Genomic DNA, 21,189 nt, shown 5'->3' on the forward strand with positions numbered 1-21,189 from the left:
CCAAAGCAGGTGGGGGTACCACTAAATAGATTGACCAACCATCCTAGTTTCACCTGGGACTGAGGAGTTCTCAGGACATGGTACTTTGAAGTGCTAAAACCAGGTCAGTCCAGGTTAAACCAGAGTGGTTGGCCACCGTGTCATTAAGTGATCCTGCCTGCCAGGATCCATTGCTCAGGACCAACCTGGTTTAACTGAATATGAAAGAGGGTTCTTGGCGGGGAAAAGAAGCCACAAAAGAGTGGCATGAAGCCGGATTTATGGGCTCATTGCATATCTGTGAAATCTAATTTTTTATATCATCACCTGAGAAAATCAGCTCTTTCAGATTTCAGCTTTGTTACACCTTCACTAGAAGAGTGTGTGGGGAGTGGTGGCCCTGCCTTATTGTCCTAGAATATGTCATTGCTGAAAATGAGTCCTCATTCTGATCAGTTTTTCAGGATATAATTTAAATGGGACCTGGGAAATAATGGTTCCATTTTTTTGCTGAGAATTAAACATGAAGTTTTAAAGCAGTCCTTCAAAACTGTTTATCCATTTAAAGGCCTACATTTATTTCAGATTGGATCCCTTTGCCTTGCTTTGTGTCTCACTTAAAAATTTAAAAAAAAAATCAACTTTTAGCCAAATCATTATAGAAATGAGTAAAAATTTTATTCTTTTCCCTACAGGTCTAATACTGTAGGGGTGAAAATAAATAATTACAAGCTGTCCTTTAACCAAAACAAGTGGGGCAGAAATATCAAAATCAATGGACAAAATCCATCTAGAAGATTCAATATTATTTTTTTTGGTCTGTACCAATTTAAAATATCCAATGAAAAGAAAAACTGTTCATCTTATTACTCAGTTATTGAGTCAAAATATTACTAAGCATTCAGATATTTGTAAGCACTAATAGAATTTTTAATTTCTTTTTTTGTGTGTGAGGAATATGGGCCCTGAGCTAACATCTGTGACAATCTTCCTCTATTTCATGTAAGGTGCTGCCACAGCACGGCCTGATAAGCGGCACTAGGTCCACGCCTGGGATCCAAACCTGAGAAACCTGGACCACTGAAGTAGAGTGCATGAACTTAACCACTATGCTACCAGCTGACCCCAGAATAGCAATTTTAATTTCTCATTTGGAGATGTATATGTTGCAGGTTAAGTCATTATAAGTAAAATAAAATTCATGGCTCTGAAGGTAAAAAAAAAAATTAACTCTTCAAAGTTTCAGCATTACTGATGCTATAAAATGAATGAATTAGAAAATTATTTTTATACTAGTGAAAAGTCCTCCCTTAGACATAAGCAGTGGATCAACTTAAGCCAGGCTTTATTTCAAAAACTCTCATAATGCTCTATTAATTGTTGAGATCCTTCTTGTGTGCCAAGCTAATTTTAGGATAAAAGTCAGTCAAGACCATAAAGGAATAAGCATATATCTTTTTTTACATTTTTCCTTTATCTTAAAAACGTACATTGTCTCTGCGAAGATTATTTTCTTATCTCAAAAAAGGAATAAGAAGAGATGGCGAAAGAGGAGGAAGCGAAGGAAGAATCTGCTTACCTGCTACTGCTACTCTTGCTGTCCGACTAATAATTGACCCAGAATCTCCTAAAGATGCCTCACATTGGTAAAGTCCCTCATCTGGTTTGTGGTGCCTGGAGTGAAGTATGTTTTGTATCGAGAGAGACCCATTTGGAAGTTGCTGCTTCCTTTCGTCCATTCCCAAGGCTAGGTGGATGCCATCTTTCTTCCACTTGATAACTGGGACGCCTCGGTCAGACTCTGCAGAGCAGTTCAGGAGGACATTTCCTCCCCGCATTGTGATGGCATCAGAAGGTTCAGATAGGAAGTGCAGTGATGTGAAAGCCTTAATCTGGAAACCTGGAACAAGACAGAACAGGGAAATAGGTTTGCTTATTCAAATAGATCTCTAGCTTAAATCCTCTGCTTTTTCTTTACAAAACTTTTTCAAAAAAGTTAGAGGCTTTGAGAAATGTCCAGGAAAAAATGAAACTTAAAATCAAGAATATTGAATTAAAGAAGTGAAAAAGTGATCAATAGAGGTAACCACAATTAATGAAACTGGCCCAAAAAGCATTAATATGAAAAATTAAGAATTCATACAATTCTAGGCATGGCCATCATCACATATCAGTCAGTACTTGAAACTTTAGACAGAAAAAATACTAATATTTTCCAAATAAAACTAGATTTTTTTTTTTTTTTTTTGAGGAAGATTAGCCCTGAGCTAACATCTGCCACCAATCCTCCTCTTTTTGCTGAGGAAGACTGGCCCTGAGCTAACATCCATGCCCATCTTCCTCTACTTTATATGTGGGATGCTTACCACAGCAGGACTTGCCAAGTGGTGCCATGTCCGCACCCAGGATCCGAACTGGTGAACCCCAGGCTGCCGAAAAGCAGAACATGCACACTTAACTGCTGTGCCACCAGGCTGGGCCCAACTAGATATCTTAAAGTAGCAGTGGTTATCAGTGGGGAAGCTAAGATTTAGGGGACTATTTCTATCTCTGCATTCTGATTATAGCATCCATTAAATTTTGAAAAGTCTGCTCAGATGTGGTGTTTCATTAACAAAAATAACCCAACTCTGAACAGAGCGGAAAAAATTATTTAAAACAAAGCTCAGGTGGTAAAATAGGTAAGAAATCCCACTTGCAGAAGCAAGTCAATAAACTACTACAGAAAATCACAAATCCCTGCTGGGTCTTAATTTCCATCCAAATGTTGCTCATGAGCCAGGAAATCTAAGTAAATATTATAGTTCGATTTTTTTTTTCCACATAAACAAACATGAGAAATCAACAGGAAGAAGAGAAAGTCACTTAAGAATCCTGAGGGGGTGGGACAAGTATAATGAGTTAAAGCATATTCTTTTCGGAGCTGGCAGAATAGCATTTGGAAGAACGCTTGGTTGTTGATTCAGACTTTGACAAGGTCTCAGGAGGTCATTGGGCTCACTCTTTGCTCAGACAGGTGTATACCTAAATCATTCAAGTTAAATTACTTTTAATTTCATTTTTAATGATCTCTGAGGCTAAAGATTCTACAATGTCCCTTGATATCTTGTTTTCAGTATTTAATCATTCTCAGAGTTTAACTGAATTTTCTTGCTTCCATTTAATCCCATTTTCTCCTGAATCGCCTTGTGTGAAAATGCAGAGGAGATGGATATTTCTTTGCAAGAGTCCTTTATTCCTTTGAAGCAGCATTTAACTTCTTTAAAAATGTGACCTAAATTATGTTTCATCCTTCATTTTTCTCAGGATAACAAACCCCAACTTCATTAGCTTCCTTAATTTTTCTAACGGGAACAATTTTTGCTATACTTTGCAAAAACTTTCCAGTTTTCTTTCATTTAAAAAGGAGGCATTTAAATTGTTTATAATCAAAACTCTCATAAAGGATGGACCCATACTAGCTCCAATGGATGGAATTATTCCTAGCTTCGTATGCTGCGCTGTCCAGTGAAGATAAAGCTGAATAGCTTCTCATTGTCTCTCCATGGTGTTATCTGCCACGCTCCCACACATACAATTTTTCCACACCTTCTACTTGAGGTCTGTTACTTTACCCTTTGTGTTCAACCTTGCCTGGTGAACTGCATCATTCACTGACATACACTCATTTCATCCGACTAGGCCATTCACCAAAAGAAAGCAGCTGGAACTTTGCTAAAATGAATATAAATTGTAAAATAACAGTGCCCATTTAAGTCTACCATAAATAATATTGGTCAAAATCTCAAAGGACACAGCCCGGCCCCCTCATTGTCTAATAAGCTACTCCTCCCCACAGATCCATAGTGTAGTCAATATAATTCCTGCCTGTTCAGCTAGCGGAAAGTATGTCAAATTGGGAGTCTGGATATTTAGCCCTTGGTCCTAGTTTTATTACCTAAAGATCTGTGACTCAAAAAGTCTTTTAAGTCCTCAGAACCTCGGTTCCTTCATCTGTAAAATGAGGTCATTGAAATAGGCAATCTCTAAACTCTACATCCAGTTTGGAAACTTTCAGAACTAAGATGGGTTGAAAACATCCATCAAACGAACCCTGTTCTAAGCTTACAGAGATGCAGACTATTTTACTTTAAATGCCTCCCCCATGTCCACAAGATATCCCCCTTTATAAGAAAAGCAATACAAGCTAGTGAACACCTAGCTTGAGACACACCAAGGAGGAGAAAGCAGAAAGAAGTTCTAATGTCCTTGAATGTCAAGATATTTCACTAGAGTAATACCTGCAATTTCCATAGCATTAATAAGGTAGAAATAAATTTAGAATTCAAGACCAGGCAACTATATTAAAAAGCACTTATTGCTTTTTTGTTCTTCCTGGGGCCTATATTTTAAACAACAACCTCATGTTGAACACCTTATTTATGTCACAGAACACATAATACATTGAACGCAGCTGTTTACGACAGCATGCTAATGAGCATATGTGCCCATTATCACAAATAAATAATCCACTTAATCTGAAACAAGGAGGTTATGACAGTTTTCAGTGCTGTGAGTACATGATTTAGGAAAGTTAAATAAAGATTAACTTTTCTTCAATACAATTACCCTTGCAGTTCACTGGCAATTTGAGCTTTTGTACTTCTTACAACAATTACATTTTGAATATATGGCTCTGGAATAAAGGTACCTCAGTACTTTAAGTAACTTGCATTGCTTACTTAGTTTTAATAATGGACCCAAGCAAGCAGAATGTATTGAAAAATAATAGATACGTCTCCCACGGTCTCCTTTTGAAAGCTTCAGCCCATGTTAGGCATCAGCTGCCTTCACTCCCTTAGGAAGGATTTCACACAGGCTTAGGAAAAGTCCCACTAATATATTACACTGACTTCGATTTGGGTTACCTTCCTCCCTCTTCTCGTACAATACTAGGGTTCCTTGGAGGGATTTTGCCTACCAGCATCTTTTCTTAAAATGAAATAATTTTATCAAATTGTTTCATCCAAGAATCAATCTGAAATCAACTACACTGATTTAATGTATGAGGAGAGGAAGATAGAGAGATGATGAAATTGAAGAAGACAAAGAAGTAGAAATAACTTTTGGAGCTTGCAGCTCAAAAAGTTGCGGCTGGAGTTTGGGCAGTCAGAGTTTGATGAGGCTATGGATCTCCCAAGAAATCATCAGAAAGGGATAGAAGAATGCTTCTGAAGAGTCAAAATAAAACTACCTACTTTACAATTTTACAGAGGATGGACAATTTTACTTTAGAATGACGATGGTGTGAATTTCACCTGGAAGGAAGCCAACTGGAGAAGTTTCTGATTTGTTTCGGTTTGGCTTCATTTTTAAGATGCTGGTGGTCATTCTGTTGAACACTCCAACAGTCACATTTCCAAGCCTTGCTTCATAAAAGAATCAATCCATTAGGCTTGATGTAAAATTATGTAAAGCAATTATATTTTGGAAAAATATACTTAAGACAACCCAAATCCCATCCGTGAAGAAACTTGTACAACTGAATCTGATACAAGAGTTGATGAGAATGAGTGGATCTCCAGTTCCCTCTCCCTTCAAATGCTGGCTTGGGAAGATTTCTAATCTTTGGCTAGGACTTAGGCATAGAGCCATATATGAATTTAACTAATTGTATATTTTCTTATCTGTGTCGTTCTGAGGAAAAGCAATACGTGTCATATCGTCATTCAACACCATTCCTTTTTTTCTTTTTCTTCTTCTGAAAGATGGTAGTTTATAAGCAGATACCAACATAGCCAAACCTTCAATGTTTCCTTAATGAAAATACAAATGAGGACCCACTCTTGAAGCCCTCAAAGTGACTCAAAAGAAGAATTGTTAACATCCATTTGCTTTAGTTTTATCAGACATAAATAAGCATTAGGGGTAATACTGCTAGAGATATTCTGTTTATATTAGTTGAATATTTAGAGATAGAAACAAACCTTAATGTATTTAGACTCTCACCAAAATGATCAAATAGGAAAAATGTTTCTGCAAGCTTAAGTCCCTTTGTGCTTGCTCGCCTTATCATATTCTTGTTAATTTAAAAGACCATTCAGACACAGAGGCAGACTAACTTGGAATGGGTTTTTTAAGGTATGACATCTTGTCTACAATATCAAACATTGTTAAGCGTGAAAAATAATTCCCCATGGAGTCAGAAATTCCTTTACAAGTCCAAAATGTGAATGCTTCTGGTTAAAGCAATACAAGCTAAAAATGAAATTTATGAAAAGTAGCATGGAAGTAAAAAGAAGCTCCTAAAAAGATTTTAAGATTAGAAAATGTCATACAAATCCCCATAGAACTTGCTGTGTATAATTTTATCTCTTGCAAATTACAAAATCTTTCACTTTGGTTTGCTCGGAGATTATGATGATACTTGAATTCTTGTAATCAACCCAGAAAACTCTGCTATCATTATCTTTTCTTAGAAATATAGTCTACTGCATCTGTTTTGCTTGTGTTATGATAAATAAAGACATCTTCATTGAAAGAAATTAAAATTATTCTATGGGTGATAGAATATTATCCATTTTCAATTCATCAAACATCAATTACATGTGCAATTCTAAGTCTGGCTTTCAGCCCTGGCAAGAACTTATAATATTTGTGAGGCTATGTGATGGAGTGGGGGATTTAAAAAGCAAAACTGAAAACCATGAATTAACAGAACCCCTAACTATATGTGAACTTTGCTGGGTTTAGGAGACCATGATATAAATTCTGAAACAGTGGCTCTCCAACTACAGTCCCCAGAGTAGCAGCAGCAACACCACATGGGAACTTGTTAGAAATGTACAATCTCAGGTCCCAACCCAGACCTACCCAAATGATAGCTCTGGAGGCAGAGGCCCACAATCTGTGCTTTAAGAAGCCTTCCATGGAATTCTGACATTCACTAAAGCTTGAGAATGCCTTCTCGAAAACATCTGGTGGGCCTGGACTACAGCATGGGGGTCCTTGAGTTCTTTGGACTGTCTTGCTATAATTGTCCATATTTGAGGAATTTGTGCTATTTGGGTCAATTATTCTTTGAAGTAGGGAGATGAAATTATGAGGATGATCCAGGAAGGCAAATACTCAAACACGTTTCAACACATATTTTATTAATACTTGTTGTACATTTCTCTTTGGAAGGCTGAAAAAATGTGAGAAAAGGACCAAGAAAGAGGGCTATTGTTGGTCATTCCTCATCTTTCCTCTCTTGTAACCAGGACTCTCTTTGGATCCCAAATGGCCACACTCCATTCAGCAAAATTAAAATTGCACAGTCGATTGGACATGTAGAATGCTCCTTGGAATACTCATGGTTCCTTATACAAGAGCTGCCAAAAGATTACTTTTGCTCAGCTACAATAGCTACAATCCTCTCACCAAAGAACTTTGGGTAAATACAGTATTCTTTATCAGATTGCATTTCTTTCATTATATTTTAGCTCCACGGTATAATTATAGCACTTTGAATATTGGAACTCTAGACACTTGCCTTGCTAAACTGCTGGTCAGTCAAGTTTAGCCTTTAGATGGGGGAATCCATAACAGCACTCACTCTGCTATAGCCAGGGGGTGTACTACATGTTCGTCATATTAACGAAGGAAATGAACTTCAGCCAGCCCAGAGTGAGAAAGTGCATTTCACCAAAACACCAGAACCAGTGATCACTGGGTTTCTGTTTAATATAATATCTGTGCTTTTTTCCTATTCTGATAAGAAACATAGTAAAAATAATTGTCAGAAGATGTGGCCAGATCTTAAAAAAGATTGTGTGCATCCCAGCTGTTGCTGGAGACTAGCGGATTTTGAAGCCATTCAACCCCAAGACAAGTTTTTATTACTACCAAATGGAAATCAGAGACGAATTAGGTTTTGTGGAATTTATCCCTGAATTTACATAATGCACAGGAAGACTTACTAGGAAGAAACACGGGTGCATTTTACTATGGGAATTTATTGTATTGTTAAAATATAAGGAAGCTATGGATGAAAATTTAAATGAAAAAATTCGAAGGACAGTTCAAGTTCCTCCCCTATGAGAGTTACCAGATTTAGCAAATAAAAATTAAAACATCAGTTATATTTGAATTTCAGATCAACGACAAATAAAGCTTTAGTATAAATATGTCCTAAATATTTATATTAAATAAATATTGCACAGAACCTACTTATACTAAAACGTTATTTGTTGTTCACCCAAAATTCAAATTTAACTAGGCATCCTGTATTTTATTTGGCACCTTATCTGCCATGAAATTACTTCCTTGAGACCATGGCAAAAGAAAGCCAATCGTACTTGAATTCATACTACTCCACTCAGTTTTCACATATCTATAGAGAAGAGTGAACTCTTGGAAAGCTACCATGATTGAATCAGGAAAAGCGATTTTGGTGTCGGGACATTTGCTGACCTAGTCCAACACCACCAAACAGCCACGGAGAAAGGTCGCTGAACCCGATTTGTTCTTGACACAGTGATTCTTCTTTTTCTCTCCCCTTTAAAAGACAGGGAGCGAAATTCCGAAATATAAATACAAGATGTGGAGTTCAAGAAGCAACTGCCCCAGCAGAAATCTCTTAGTGAGCCCACACTGAGGCTCCACATCAGACATTCTGAGCACGTGCCATCTTCCACAAAGCACAGGATGCTTTGCTGAGATCTGAGGTTTGTACAGGGCAAGAAGTGTGCGCCCCAGGCAACTGTGTGAGTGTCCTCTGGCTAAATCCAATGGTAAAGAAAAATGATAAGGGCTAAGGTAGAGTGGGGGAGTAGCTTCCTCATCGCTTTGCTGCTTCAAGAGCTAAATCTCTGAAACACAGCTTGATTTTGCTGTGTGATACTGAGCAAATTGTAATGGGATTTTTTTTCAGCTCAACAGGTAACACAGTCTGACATCTAGGTTATCATTCCCTGGGCCTCATGCAAAATTAACACTTAAAAGAGAAACTTTGATGTAAGGCTTAATCTGTCCTGGGTTTGAACATTTACCCTCCTCTCATTTTGGTAAAATGTAAGCTGGCTTTCTCCTCTCTTGTGTTTTTTATCAGTTTTTCTCAAAGGAGGGGGATGGATGGTTTTTATGAATTTACAACTGTCACCTGGAACACTGAGAAAAGTTATAAAAGTACCAGTTAATGAGTACCCAGTGCATAGGAATACCTCCATCTGGATGGCAGTGAAGAGCAGACAAGCACTGGAGATGCTGTTAATTGTGCAGGGACCAATCAACTTTTAGAACCTTATTACTAATCAAGTTACTTTTATTTATTGTTTGCAAATAAGAAAATATGGACATAAAACCAAATAGTATAATAATTTCCCATAATCCTGCTCAACTCGTGATAGCCACTGTTAAAGTTTGCATGCAGTTCCATGCAAGAAATTATTCACTCTGGTTTCACTTCCTCTTCATGTAAGGACTCTAATCCCATCACAGGGGCCCCACCCTCATGACCCCATCTGAACTCAATCACCTCTCAAAGGCTCCACCTCTAAATACACATCCAGGGTTAGGGTTTCAACGTATGAATTTTGAGTGGACTCAAACATTCAGCCCATAAGAGGCATAGAGCAGATATCTAGGGGAAGAACTCTTCAGGGAGAGCAAAAAGCAAGTGCTAAGGCCCTGAGGTAGGAGTGTGACTAGTCTTTCTCAGAAATAGCAGAGAGGCCCACGTGGCTGGGTCAGATTGAAGGAGAAGGAGAGTTCAAGGAGCAAAGATGGAGAGGTCACAGGGAGGTGTGCAGGACCTTGTAAGCAAGCAAAAGAACTTGGCTTTAACTCTGACAAGATGGAAACTTAGTGGAGTTTTGATCAGGAGAGTGAAAAGGTCCAATCTGTATTTAAAGCAGCAGTTCTTGACAGGAAAATATTTTGCTCCCCAGGAAATATTTGGCAATGTCTGGAGACATTTTTGGTTGTCACAACTGGGAAAGGTGCTACTGGCATTTAGTGGGAAGAAGCTAGAGATGCTGCTACACATAGGACAGCCCTTCACAAGAGAGAATTATCCAGTCCAAACCATCAGTGGTGCTGAGGCTGAGAAACTCTTTTTTAAAAGGATCATCCTGGTTGCTGTGTTGAGAATAGTAGTCATTGGAAGAAGCAGAGAAACCAGTTGGGAGGCGACTTCCATTGTCCAGGTGGGAAATGACGCAGCTTAGACTAAAGTGTAACAGCAGAAGTGGTGAGAAATGGTCAGATTTGGGATCCACTTTAAAGGTGGAGCCAATGGGGTTGTGAGGAATTAGATGTGGTTGTTCAAAAATGAAAAGAGTTCCAGAGGACTCCAATAGATCAATAGAGCAATTTATATAATTTATATGCAAAAAAGGCTTACTCCCTGCTGCAAAAGAAAGCTCTCAGCACAAGGAGTGAGGAGACCTGAGTTCTTTGTCTAATTCTGTCACTCACTAGCCCTCCGAGTTGGGCTACACCACTGGGAATCACTGTACTCATCAATAAAACAAGGAATTGGATTAGATAACTTCTAGCTGTCTTCAGCTCTTATATTATAAAAGTCTATGGGTTCACACCTATTAACTTTGCTACTTACAAAGAAATTAGCCTCAAATTTAGGAGTGAATTTGTTACATGAAGAGATTTGCTATAATCACCCTGCAATCAGTTTATCACAGACTTATACAAGACCGCAAAGAGATGCAGTTACTGAAGGTGCCGAGTGACCAAAAACACACCTCATTATCCATAAAATAGAGAGAGAGTCTAATATTTCCTCTTGAAGATGAAAGACTGCAGAGGTCACTCTGCCAACAAAGCACTGGCTGCTTTATTATGATTAATGAGAAATGAGGTGTTCATCTTGTGGAAACTGCTGTTACAAATATGAAGGATTAATTCCATAAAGCTCTGACAGGTCCAGGGAAAGCCTTAAAAATTCAGCAAACGTCATGGCTGACGTTATGGTATAAATTGTGATGTGGGGACCCATATTGATAAAACATTTGTGTTATAACGAGTCTAATTTTCTCAAAACAGAGGTCAAACAGTGGTTTTCATTAAAATGCTGTCATTCATTTTGTCATGATATTTACTGTATCTTGTCTCAGCAGAAAGGTGATATTTTCCTGTTTAGTCTATGAATGACATCAAAAAGGCAAATTCACAAGGATAGGAGAAGCATCAACTTGGATGTGAGAGCCAGTGAGCTTTAAGCCACTCAGAAGGGTAGCATGTATTAAAGGATCCTCTCAAACAACTGGTTTTATTAAATGGTGATTTAGCTTCAATGGGAGATGACTTGGAGAACAAGGGTGAAGTCCCTATAGAGGGTCAGAACCATAAAGGGACTCCTGAACATGAAACATGCAACATATGCATGATCTCTGTGAACTTTAAGGATGAAGGAACTATTTATGTGTCCCTCACCTAAAGGAAACTAAAAGATAAAGAAACACATAGGTGTTTCTCCCCTAAAAAGCACTTATTGCATGCATAAGTTACTTGTAATTCTCAGAAATATTCTAATTAGAGCCTTCCCTAGCATCCTCAGACCCACCATACTAGCAGTATGGAGCTGGTGTTGAAGGCACTCTTGCTTGCTTGGTAGTTCAGAGTTGAACGGGAGTGGGCCAAGGAATGACTGACCCCACTAGATCTATATTTTTAAAAATGCGTTATTCAAATGTATAAAATCAAGCTGATACCTCAGTGCCTAGAAAGCCACTATTGGATGGAATCTTGAATATTCTCTAGACTGAATCTTTCATAAATCCTTTGCTGGTCAAGTCCTGCTACAGACACCAAACAAAGCATAAGCACAGACTCCTCTAGGAGCTATATTCATTACATTCCAAGTGACAGTCGGTTCACTTGATTTCCAACATGGTGTGACTTCCAATAATATCTTAGAATTTGTTATAAATCTTAAGCCAATTAAATAATAAACATTAATTCTCATCAGGTTCTCATTTTACAAAATGGAAAAGATAGACACAGGCCTGTGCAGAGATAGAAAGTCTTACTGAGCAGCAGTGACAGCCTCAGCTCTTAGAAGTGATAGCTCTTTATTCTGCCTCTCTTGTGGCTCTATTCTTTCTCTCACATGTATTTATGAGAATTTCTTCCTTATTATATTGCAAACTCCAACAGAGCACAACTAAATCGTGTTTGTCTCGCTATCTTATGTAACCCTTATAGTCTTTGTCTATCACAGAAGTATTTAATACATATTTATTGAATAAATAAACTTACAAAGACAAAAAAGTGAAGAATTTAGGAAAATTAGCTAAATTGGTGAAAGAAAATCGTAACATGAGTGAAAAAGAAATTAGATTTAATTTTCCTAGCTTGGCTGTGAATGATGGAGATAAATCAATATTACTGTCATTAAAACCAAAAATTATCCATATCCATATTTATGACATATCCTGGCATACTCTGAGGAAAGCTGGCCATTTTTTCTGTTAAGAGCCAGAGAGTAAATATTTTTCAGATTTGTAGGCCAAGAGGCAACATTGAGGATATTGTATAGATACTTATATGATGATTTAAAAGGTAACCATTTAAATATGTATAAATCATTATTTAAAAAAAAGGCAAGGGGCCAAATCTGGCCCTCTCTCAGGGCTGTAGTCTTTGACTCCTGTTTTAAGAAGATGATACTGCTGATTCCCAGTGAGGGGGATTAAAGCTTGGAGCTGCCACCTTGGGCTAAACTCACTTCCCTTAATACTGCATACCTCTTGATAATGGATTTACCATTTACAAGAGCTTTACCAAGAATATTTGGTCTATAGGCTGGGCACATAGGGGAACTTTTTCAATATAGTTATTCATTCATTCATTCACAAGTATTATTAAACCTCTATTGAATGCTTATGTAGCTCCCCAGGTACCTTCTTCCTCCCAACAGTCCTCTAGTTCAGGGCCATAAACCATTTATTCCATCCTCTCCTTTCTTGTCCCTCTCCTTGCTGCCTCTGGACCCTCTTTGTCCTGTTTAAAGTCTCTGCTGTCTGCTGTACCTATTCCCGAGGTTTAGCAGGCAGAGCAGTCAGGGAATTCTGTGGAAAATGTATTCTTCTAATTGCTGACAATATATAAAACACAGGCTATTATCATATCATCATTTACTAAAAAGCCCCGGAGAAAGGGAAAACAGTCTTGTTAGCTTTTTTCATCTCACATGAATAAATATTCACAGTGAAGGGAAAAGCTGTTCCTTTTGTTTTCTTGGCGCGACTAAGCCAGCACAGTCTAGCCCACACCGCTGTAGCACCCGGTAGAGTTTTTCAGTGGCTTTAAAAAGGCTGCAAAATTTCATTTACACATGATGAGTAAATTCTAGAGATCTACTGTACAGTCTAATGCCAAAGGTTAATAATATTTAATATTAAATAATATTTAATATACATTGTATACTTAAAAGTTTGCTAAGAGGATAGATCTCATGTCAAGTGTTTTTGATGAAAACATTAAAAAATGTTAAAAATAGAGCGAGAGGAAACACTTGAAGGTGATGGACATGCTTATGGCCTTGATGGTGGCGATGGTTTCACAGGCGTATATTTATCTCAAAACTCATCAAGCTGTGTATGTCAAATACATACAGCTTTTTGTATATCAATCATACCTCAATAGAGGGGCTCAAAAATAAATAAATAAAAGACTTCTGGGTAACTCGCGGACCTGAAGGGCTCAGGAATTGTGAGTATCACTGTTGGTGACTTACGGATTCCTGAGATTGTTTAACTACTTTTCACCCTTCCTGTGTAAGCTTCTTTCCAGTGTTTTTCATGTATTTATCTTATTTGACCTTTAACAAGTTCTTTTCACACTGTCTCTAATTTAAAAAAAAAAATTGCTAAGAGTCAAAGCAAAGAAATGATCTTCTGTGCCATCATTTAGGAACAGTAAAAGCCAAAAATTTATCTAAATAATAAACAGCAGATTCCCTTGAATGATAGACACTGTAATTCCATTGAGAGGTCCAAGTGTTATCATAAAACATTTAGATTAAATTTATACACAATTCTCAGATGAAAAGCAAAACCAAGAGCAGAAAATGTCCTGAGTTCACCGAGTGGAGTACACAGGTCTCCATCTCAAAGCGGGGCTCCCCTACAATTTATCAAGTGGACACAGCTTTTCCCCCATAACCCATGATCCTTGGCAAATACATTTGCTTTCTTTCTAATTCTGCCCCACTTATGGGGTTCTCTCCTAATGGCTTTGGCTTTTTGAACTTTACATTACCTCAAGATCAGAAAATCCAGGGACTTAATAGATGTCACCAAAACATAAAAAGGGGATTACTTTTTGTTATAGAACATTTTGATTTGTAAGCTATGTACCAGGACTGTAATTTTACAAACCATCATTAGTATAAATTTTAAATCCTCTTAGCCAAACTTGCTTCTATCTTTTAACGTAATCAAATAAATGAAATCTTCTCTCTCCTTTCTAATTCTTTTTATCTCCAGTTAAAAAGCAGCATGAAAATATGCCTTTGTTATTGTATAGCCAGGGGAATGAATAATACAGACACAAAAATAACTGATAGGGATCAAAGTCACTTCCAGACAGTCAGAGCCATTCTTTCCCACATGGGCTGGTCCGTGGGTGGGGACATTATTCACCACCTTAAATCCTGGGTCAGAATTACATTAAGATTCCATTGTAGCTTACAAACATTGTGTTATCTCTTTCTCTATTTATTTTTTCTTATATTTCTGTAACTTAATTAGAGTTTACATGGTAGCCTCATTTGATCCTGTTTGTCAAGAAGAGATTGTTAACTTTCTTTTGCAGATAGGGAAAAAGGCTTAGAGAATTTACTGTCTTGACCAAGGTCACATAGTTCAGTAGAGGATCTAGCAAGAAAATCAAGATTGATCTTAATTCTAGTCTAGGTCTCATTCTATATCACCTTTCTGCTTCTTAGATATGCCCTTTGTTTTTCTCACACTATATAAAAAGTAGCATACATAGCCAAGTGGGACTAAACCAGCTCAGAGGTGGAATAGACAAAAATATACAATAAAAATTGAAATGTTTAATACAGATTCCCCCTTAGTTACTGTGGTTCCAGAAAATCCATCAAGCAGGGTTCGGGCACTGAAACCTCTTGGTCATGTAAATATGTAATCTAGGAAGAGGGACAAAGTCAATGATTCTATGATATTCAAAATAACTTGGTATAAAATGGCTTATCAGACTACAGATTTTGTCGCCAGTCAGCCCGTGGAAAGATGAGCCCAGGGTTAACAGAGTGAGCACTGGCAAGAGAGGGTCTGGGATTGCCTAGGAAGGGCCCACATGAATGCAGTTACTCTGTACTTCCAGCAAGATACAGAGCACCAGCTTGCCTGCCTACAGACCATGGATGGGGGATGTGGAAAAGGAGGTCCCCAGATGCCGGAAGAGCAAGACAAACCAAAAGAACTTTGTCCACTTTACTTCCTCCTTGGGGCTGTCCCTGAATCACAAAAAAAAAAGAAGTCTGGATTCATCCTACATAACCGAATCTATGATGAACCAAGGCATTTAATCATAAGAATTTATAAGTATCAAACCTCCCATATTTTGGGTTAGCCTAGATAATTTGTATTGGTCTACCACATATATTAGCACCTGATGTACTACTTTTAAAAGTCAAGAATTTTGTCTAAAATTTTGTTTAAATCGCTTTCCCTGTTTGCGTTTACCAGTGATGAACATATAATAGACGATAAAAGTGTTGAGTGGTGTTAGTCTCAGGGAAAGAGACTATCTTGCTGTCTTTAACCAGCTCAACGCACTGAAGTGGGATAAAGGAAAGAGAGTGAACATTTGGAGCTTCCTTAGTAATTAGTTTACACTAGGTCCAAACTTTGGTTCACTAGCTGCGGGCCTCAACTGTAGTCTCTCATTTATGAGCAAGCAGGACCCTAAGACGCTCATAACCAGACTCTGCAGATTAAAGGCATTCATAGATGCTTACCTGGGTGTCTCTAAGATATAAGGTCAGTGACACAGTTGGGAAAGGTTTTAAAAGTAGCTTTTAGATGAAATTGCTGTTGAACATCAGGACGCCAATCATTTCTACCATTAATGTAAAATAAAGTAAAATTTAACAAAAATTGTATATAATACAAGGACAAACTAATTATGACACTGTACATTTTGCTCATAGCTAATTTCAAGCTAAATCCCTAGAGTGATTGCTAGGATAATCACATAACTTTTTATACAAATCAGCTATTTTTGAGACTAAAAGGAGACTCAATTTATAATTATGCCAGGACAACATGTATAAACCAGAATTGTTTTAGGCAACCTGGGATGTGTGGCCTCCGACCTATCACTGTTGTAAAGATGATACAGATGTTCATACTTGCACTCTTTTTTGAAACTAGTTTATTTTTATCTAATAGTGAGAAATCTTGTCAGGCACTAGAAGCATTCAGAATTAATTACATTGAAATGTTTCTATTTCTGACCTATAATATACTGTCATGCTTCTGGATTTTTAGTTAAATTTGTATTTAAAGAGAATTATTACCTCATTCTCACCTAAATATTGGTTACTCATTAATGGAAACCTTTTTTGGGTGTGGATAAATGGCTAATATTTATTCGAATACTTCCTGGTAGTAACCAGAAATGGATGGCTGCAGGCTCATTATACTGGCATGTAGCTGTAAATAAATTGAAACCAAGTGTTTAAAGAATGTGATGTGTCTGAGTGAAGGGGACTGTGAACCAAAAAGTATTATACCTCCTGTCAGTCTGCAAAGTGACTGTGAAAAATGACACATGAATCATGGTAGAAAGGACTGCAGCCACTTAGACACTATTAACTCCACTGGCTTTTACCATGAAGAATAATGGCAGAATGAGGCATGGGAATCGGGATCACAGGGGAAAACCCTGCTTCCTCATATTCAATGACTCACAACTCCATGCCCTTTTGCTTACTAGTGGTGGGTTCAACGCTTTGACACAGATAAATACATTCAGAAAAGCTTTCCAGTCAATGCTGATAAAAGCAACTAACAGTTTAGCATGGCCATAGCTAAAAGCAGGGGAAATTTACAGAAGATTGACTTGGTACTTTTGGTTGCATTAATTCATATATGACACTTTTCTAAAATTTACGTGGTATTAATGAATATTCAATTGACCACACCAGGACAGTGTACAAATAACTGCTAGATAATATAAACACTAATCATATTTTTGAAACTTTTCATTTTTAGGAGGGAAGAACAAGGGGACCAATACTTAAACATGATTTAATTTTCAACTACCTGATGAAATTATTATGATCTTGATTTTAGGGAGAAAAGTGAGACCGAAGTCTGTTTATGTTTTGCCCAGTGGATGAGCTTGAATTTGAAGTATCTTTGACTCCAAACTCCATTTCTGACTGTCAGATTTATTTCTCTATCTCAGGAGTCTGCAATTATTTTTCTGTAAAGGGCCTGATAGTAAATATTTTTGGCTTCGTGGAGCAACTACTCAACACTCTACCACTGTAGCAGGAAAGTAGCCATAAACAACATGAAAAGAAATGGATGTGGCCACAGATTCCCACCTGGCCCCCTACTCCAAAGTAACCATCGGAAATGAAAGCAAAACTAAACAAAATTATGTCACACACTAATAGTTGAGAATATCTTATAATGATGCCCCTGTAATACTTCCAATAAATAAATCCTGGATAGGAAAGAATTGTGTATATTTTGGCAGTCTTTAATCTTCTCTTTCATAGTCCTGCCCGACTCACCACCCACTGGGCATCCAGTGCTTTCCTACTTGCATTAGAGTTCTCTTCTCGAAATACCAGCCAGCTTTCCCTCCCTGGCTGATCTGTATTACATTCTAAACCCTTTTTTCTTAGGCTGCCCACTTTTAAAATCTATTCATCACCTGGTGGAGGGGAAGATTCAATAACTTACACCCATTAAGGTATGATTCGCTAAAACAACTTAGTATATCACAGAACACAAATATAATGATATACTAGTAAATAATCAAAATTATCGCTGTGAAGATCAGGAAGAAACTTGCAATAATAAGCAACTCATTGTGATAGATCTGTGGATGCTTGGTTTAAGGGTAAAATTCCCTTCTTCCTACACATCAAATAATGTCATGAAGTCAACCATTGATTGCATATAAAGATCACTATATTGCCTTCATGTTTCAGTACGGTTCTAATGTACTCTGTATATGTATAAATACTTGTGTATGTAAAGAGGAAATAATCTGTGGCTTCTTCATCCTAAACTCTTTTATTATAGAGGGACACTGCTGAAATAAGCATGGACAAGTCTTCTGGCGTATGACTGAATATCCTTTTTGTAATTGTTAACTGTATACCACCTCTGAAAGACACAGACATGCAACAGCTCTTTCTTTTTGTGCATTTTTTTCTTTCATTTTGAAGCCTGCTCCCTTCAGAGGCCAGATAGCAATGCGATAAATTAATTTGTACTTTGGAGTGAACTCTTTAATCCTTTTTGTTCTCTCACCTCCCAATCAAACACACACTCTCACATTTGCATGTATTTACATAATGAAACATTAATTGCACAGTGTCTAGGATAGGACAAGCAAATGCTCCAATCAATCACAATAACTTGCATCAGGAAGGTGAAAAACGCTGCCCAGCCTTATCAGGACCACATAATAGACACAAACACAGGCTTGGTGCCTGTTGTGGGTGTGATTTATAACCAACATCTGAAAACAAAAAGCAGAAAATTACAAGGAGACTAATCAATAACAATTATCTTAATGATAGATGGACAAATTTTATTCTTTTGTTGGGTAGTAGTGCCAGTCTCGTGGTTTGTTTGCAACAGGGGATAAAGATTAAGCAGACTGCTCTAAAAAGCTAATGAGGTCTGAAAATGCCTAATTCCTGAGATGTGAAGAGTGGTGGCATTATCTGATTTGCCTCAAAAAACTGTGAGAGTTCATCTGAACAAGAGAAAGTGACTCCCAAATCCTCCCAAACAGCCGTCTCTTAACCCTTCTAGCTTTCACTTGGTCTTTCTGGACTCTACCCACATATGTGTGTTCATCTGCTTAAGAAGGTCCAAATTCCACAAGTGTAGCTGGCAGGGCCATACTGCGTGCCTATAGCCAGCATCAGCTCTGATTGATTGCTGCTGAGCTGTGTCACTTGTTAATTATGTAAAAATTGATATACAAGTGTACTGCGTTTGGAACCCAGTACTTACAAAAATCTCCAATAGTTCACATACTTCTCAAGAGTTTTTTGCAAATATCAATCATAGTGCCATGTACGTATTTGGGTCCATAGCAGCCCAGTTTTTGTTGGATTTCTTCTTGGAGCTATGGTAGATTGATGAGTAAAAAGGAAAAGAGAAGAACAAAGGATGCTGTGGCATTCCTCAAAGGGCATGCCTCTGGAGCATGATTTCTCATCATTGGCACCATTGACATTTGGGGCTGGAGAACTGGACAATTGTTTGTTGTCGGGCTGCCCTGGGCATTGAGGAAGTTTAGCAGCATCCCTGGTCTCTACTCACTAGATGCCAGTATTCTTTTCCTTCCCCTGCCAGTTATGACAATCAAAAATGTCTTCAGGCATTACCAATGCCCCCCAGTGGGGAGGGGCAAAGTCATCTCCAGCTGAGAACCACTGCCCTATACCCTTCTGTATAAGAATCATGTGTAATGTTCATAAAAAAAAAAAAAAAGTTCATTAAAGCAAACTGCCAAAGATTACTTGGTCTCGCAAAAGTTTTGTTAAGTATTCTTTGAAATAAGTGGATTCCACTCAGCCTTTAAGTCAATCCTTCAAGGCGTTTATAAAACATTGAAAGCCAAGAAACTTAAATTCTCTTCCTGATGTTCCCATCCTGCCTGCGTGGCCTTGGGCAATTAATCCTCTTCTTTCCTCTATATATCACTTGCCTCCTCTGAAAAGTGAAGAGCTTGGACAAAATGATTTCCTGGTCCCTGCCAGGTCTAACATTCTGTGGCTCTACTATTAGGAAAAGTGATTCCATGGATTAGCTTTTTAACCAGGAATGTCCACATGCTTCCCAAAGATCCCATCCAGTGTGGGTCACCGTTCTTCATTCAATCCTTCCCTCTCTGAGAGTAGTAAATATTTCTTACTGACTTTAGCATAGTCCAAAATTTTGACCATACAAGGAAAAATTTCGTATGTTAAAATCTGAATATGTAACTCAGGAAAGGTGGGGGCAGTTCCTCTTTCTGTGTGTTCAAAGAGACAGAAATAGCAAGGCAGTGATAATTAGTTAGGGCTTCCTTAAAGACTTCGGCATGATCACAAAGTGAGCAAATAAATAAAAACAACAAAACAGTCCTAAATCAAGTCCTATAAATCAATTGCCTGTTTGGCTAAAGCTTTCTTTTTCCCATTATAATAGTTTTATTCAAAATAGAAACTATACTTAGGTTAAAAAAAAACTAAATAAATGCAATTGTTGAAAATCCAATTTTCCTGAATTTGACCCTATGGGTAGTGAGGTCTCAGAAGCACATGCTTTCTGATTTGTGGTTCTCAGAGCCCATTAATATTTGTAATCACATCTCCAAATACACACTATTTACATAGATCCCTGGAGGTTCTAGAGACCAATCTGCCCTTTTGACAGCTGTCGAATCCTTGTTTGCATGAAAGACGCAACAAGTCAATGAAATCATCCTTCAGGACTCTCAGCCCTGTCAGCTATTGGCTATTGAGACTCATCCATCCGTAGGTCCTCATTTGGGCCCTCTCATAACTGATACGTTAGCTTGCACATTCATGCAATTGCTCATGTGAGTACAAACGAAATGACATGACAGAAACACAGCGTTATAATTCTCTATATCCAGAGACTCGGATGACCTGCCTGCCAATATACCACAGTGTGCTCCCATTCACCATGCATTTATCTCAACAAAATGTTGACGAAATCATCTTTCATATAGAGTGCTCTTGTCTCTTTTCATTGCCTCTCAACAGTCTAGAAGATGCGTTAAAATACAATGATCCTTATATTTTCTTGTATAACAATCTTGGGAAAAGGAAGGCAAACTATCTTGTCCTAAGAAGTGGAGCACATAAGCAGTAACACTATACAGAGAAATCTTTAATCGACACAATGGTGAAATATCTTCCAAGTGTCACTGAACTTTAGTAGCCTCTGGTAATTAAAGAACTTCATTTCTAAGGCCACAAGTACCAAATAATTT

The 21,189-nt window shown here is 37.7% G+C and overlaps 1 protein-coding gene across 2 annotated transcripts in view; it reads right to left on the minus strand.

Annotated features, from left to right (window-relative positions):
• DCC (DCC netrin 1 receptor) overlaps positions 1-21,189 on the minus strand; it is a 1,085,205-nt gene that overhangs the window by 705,766 nt on the left and 358,250 nt on the right. For both annotated transcript variants that reach the window (XM_070513040.1, XM_070513039.1), the window contains exon 2: positions 1,559-1,879. In XM_070513040.1, the coding sequence (XP_070369141.1) occupies positions 1,559-1,879 (321 nt within the window). The remainder of the gene's footprint in view (positions 1-1,558; positions 1,880-21,189) is intronic.

The sequence above is a fragment of the Equus asinus genome, chromosome 7 (assembly GCF_041296235.1).
Source record: "Equus asinus isolate D_3611 breed Donkey chromosome 7, EquAss-T2T_v2, whole genome shotgun sequence".
In the NCBI taxonomy this organism is placed as follows: Eukaryota; Metazoa; Chordata; class Mammalia; order Perissodactyla; family Equidae; genus Equus; species Equus asinus.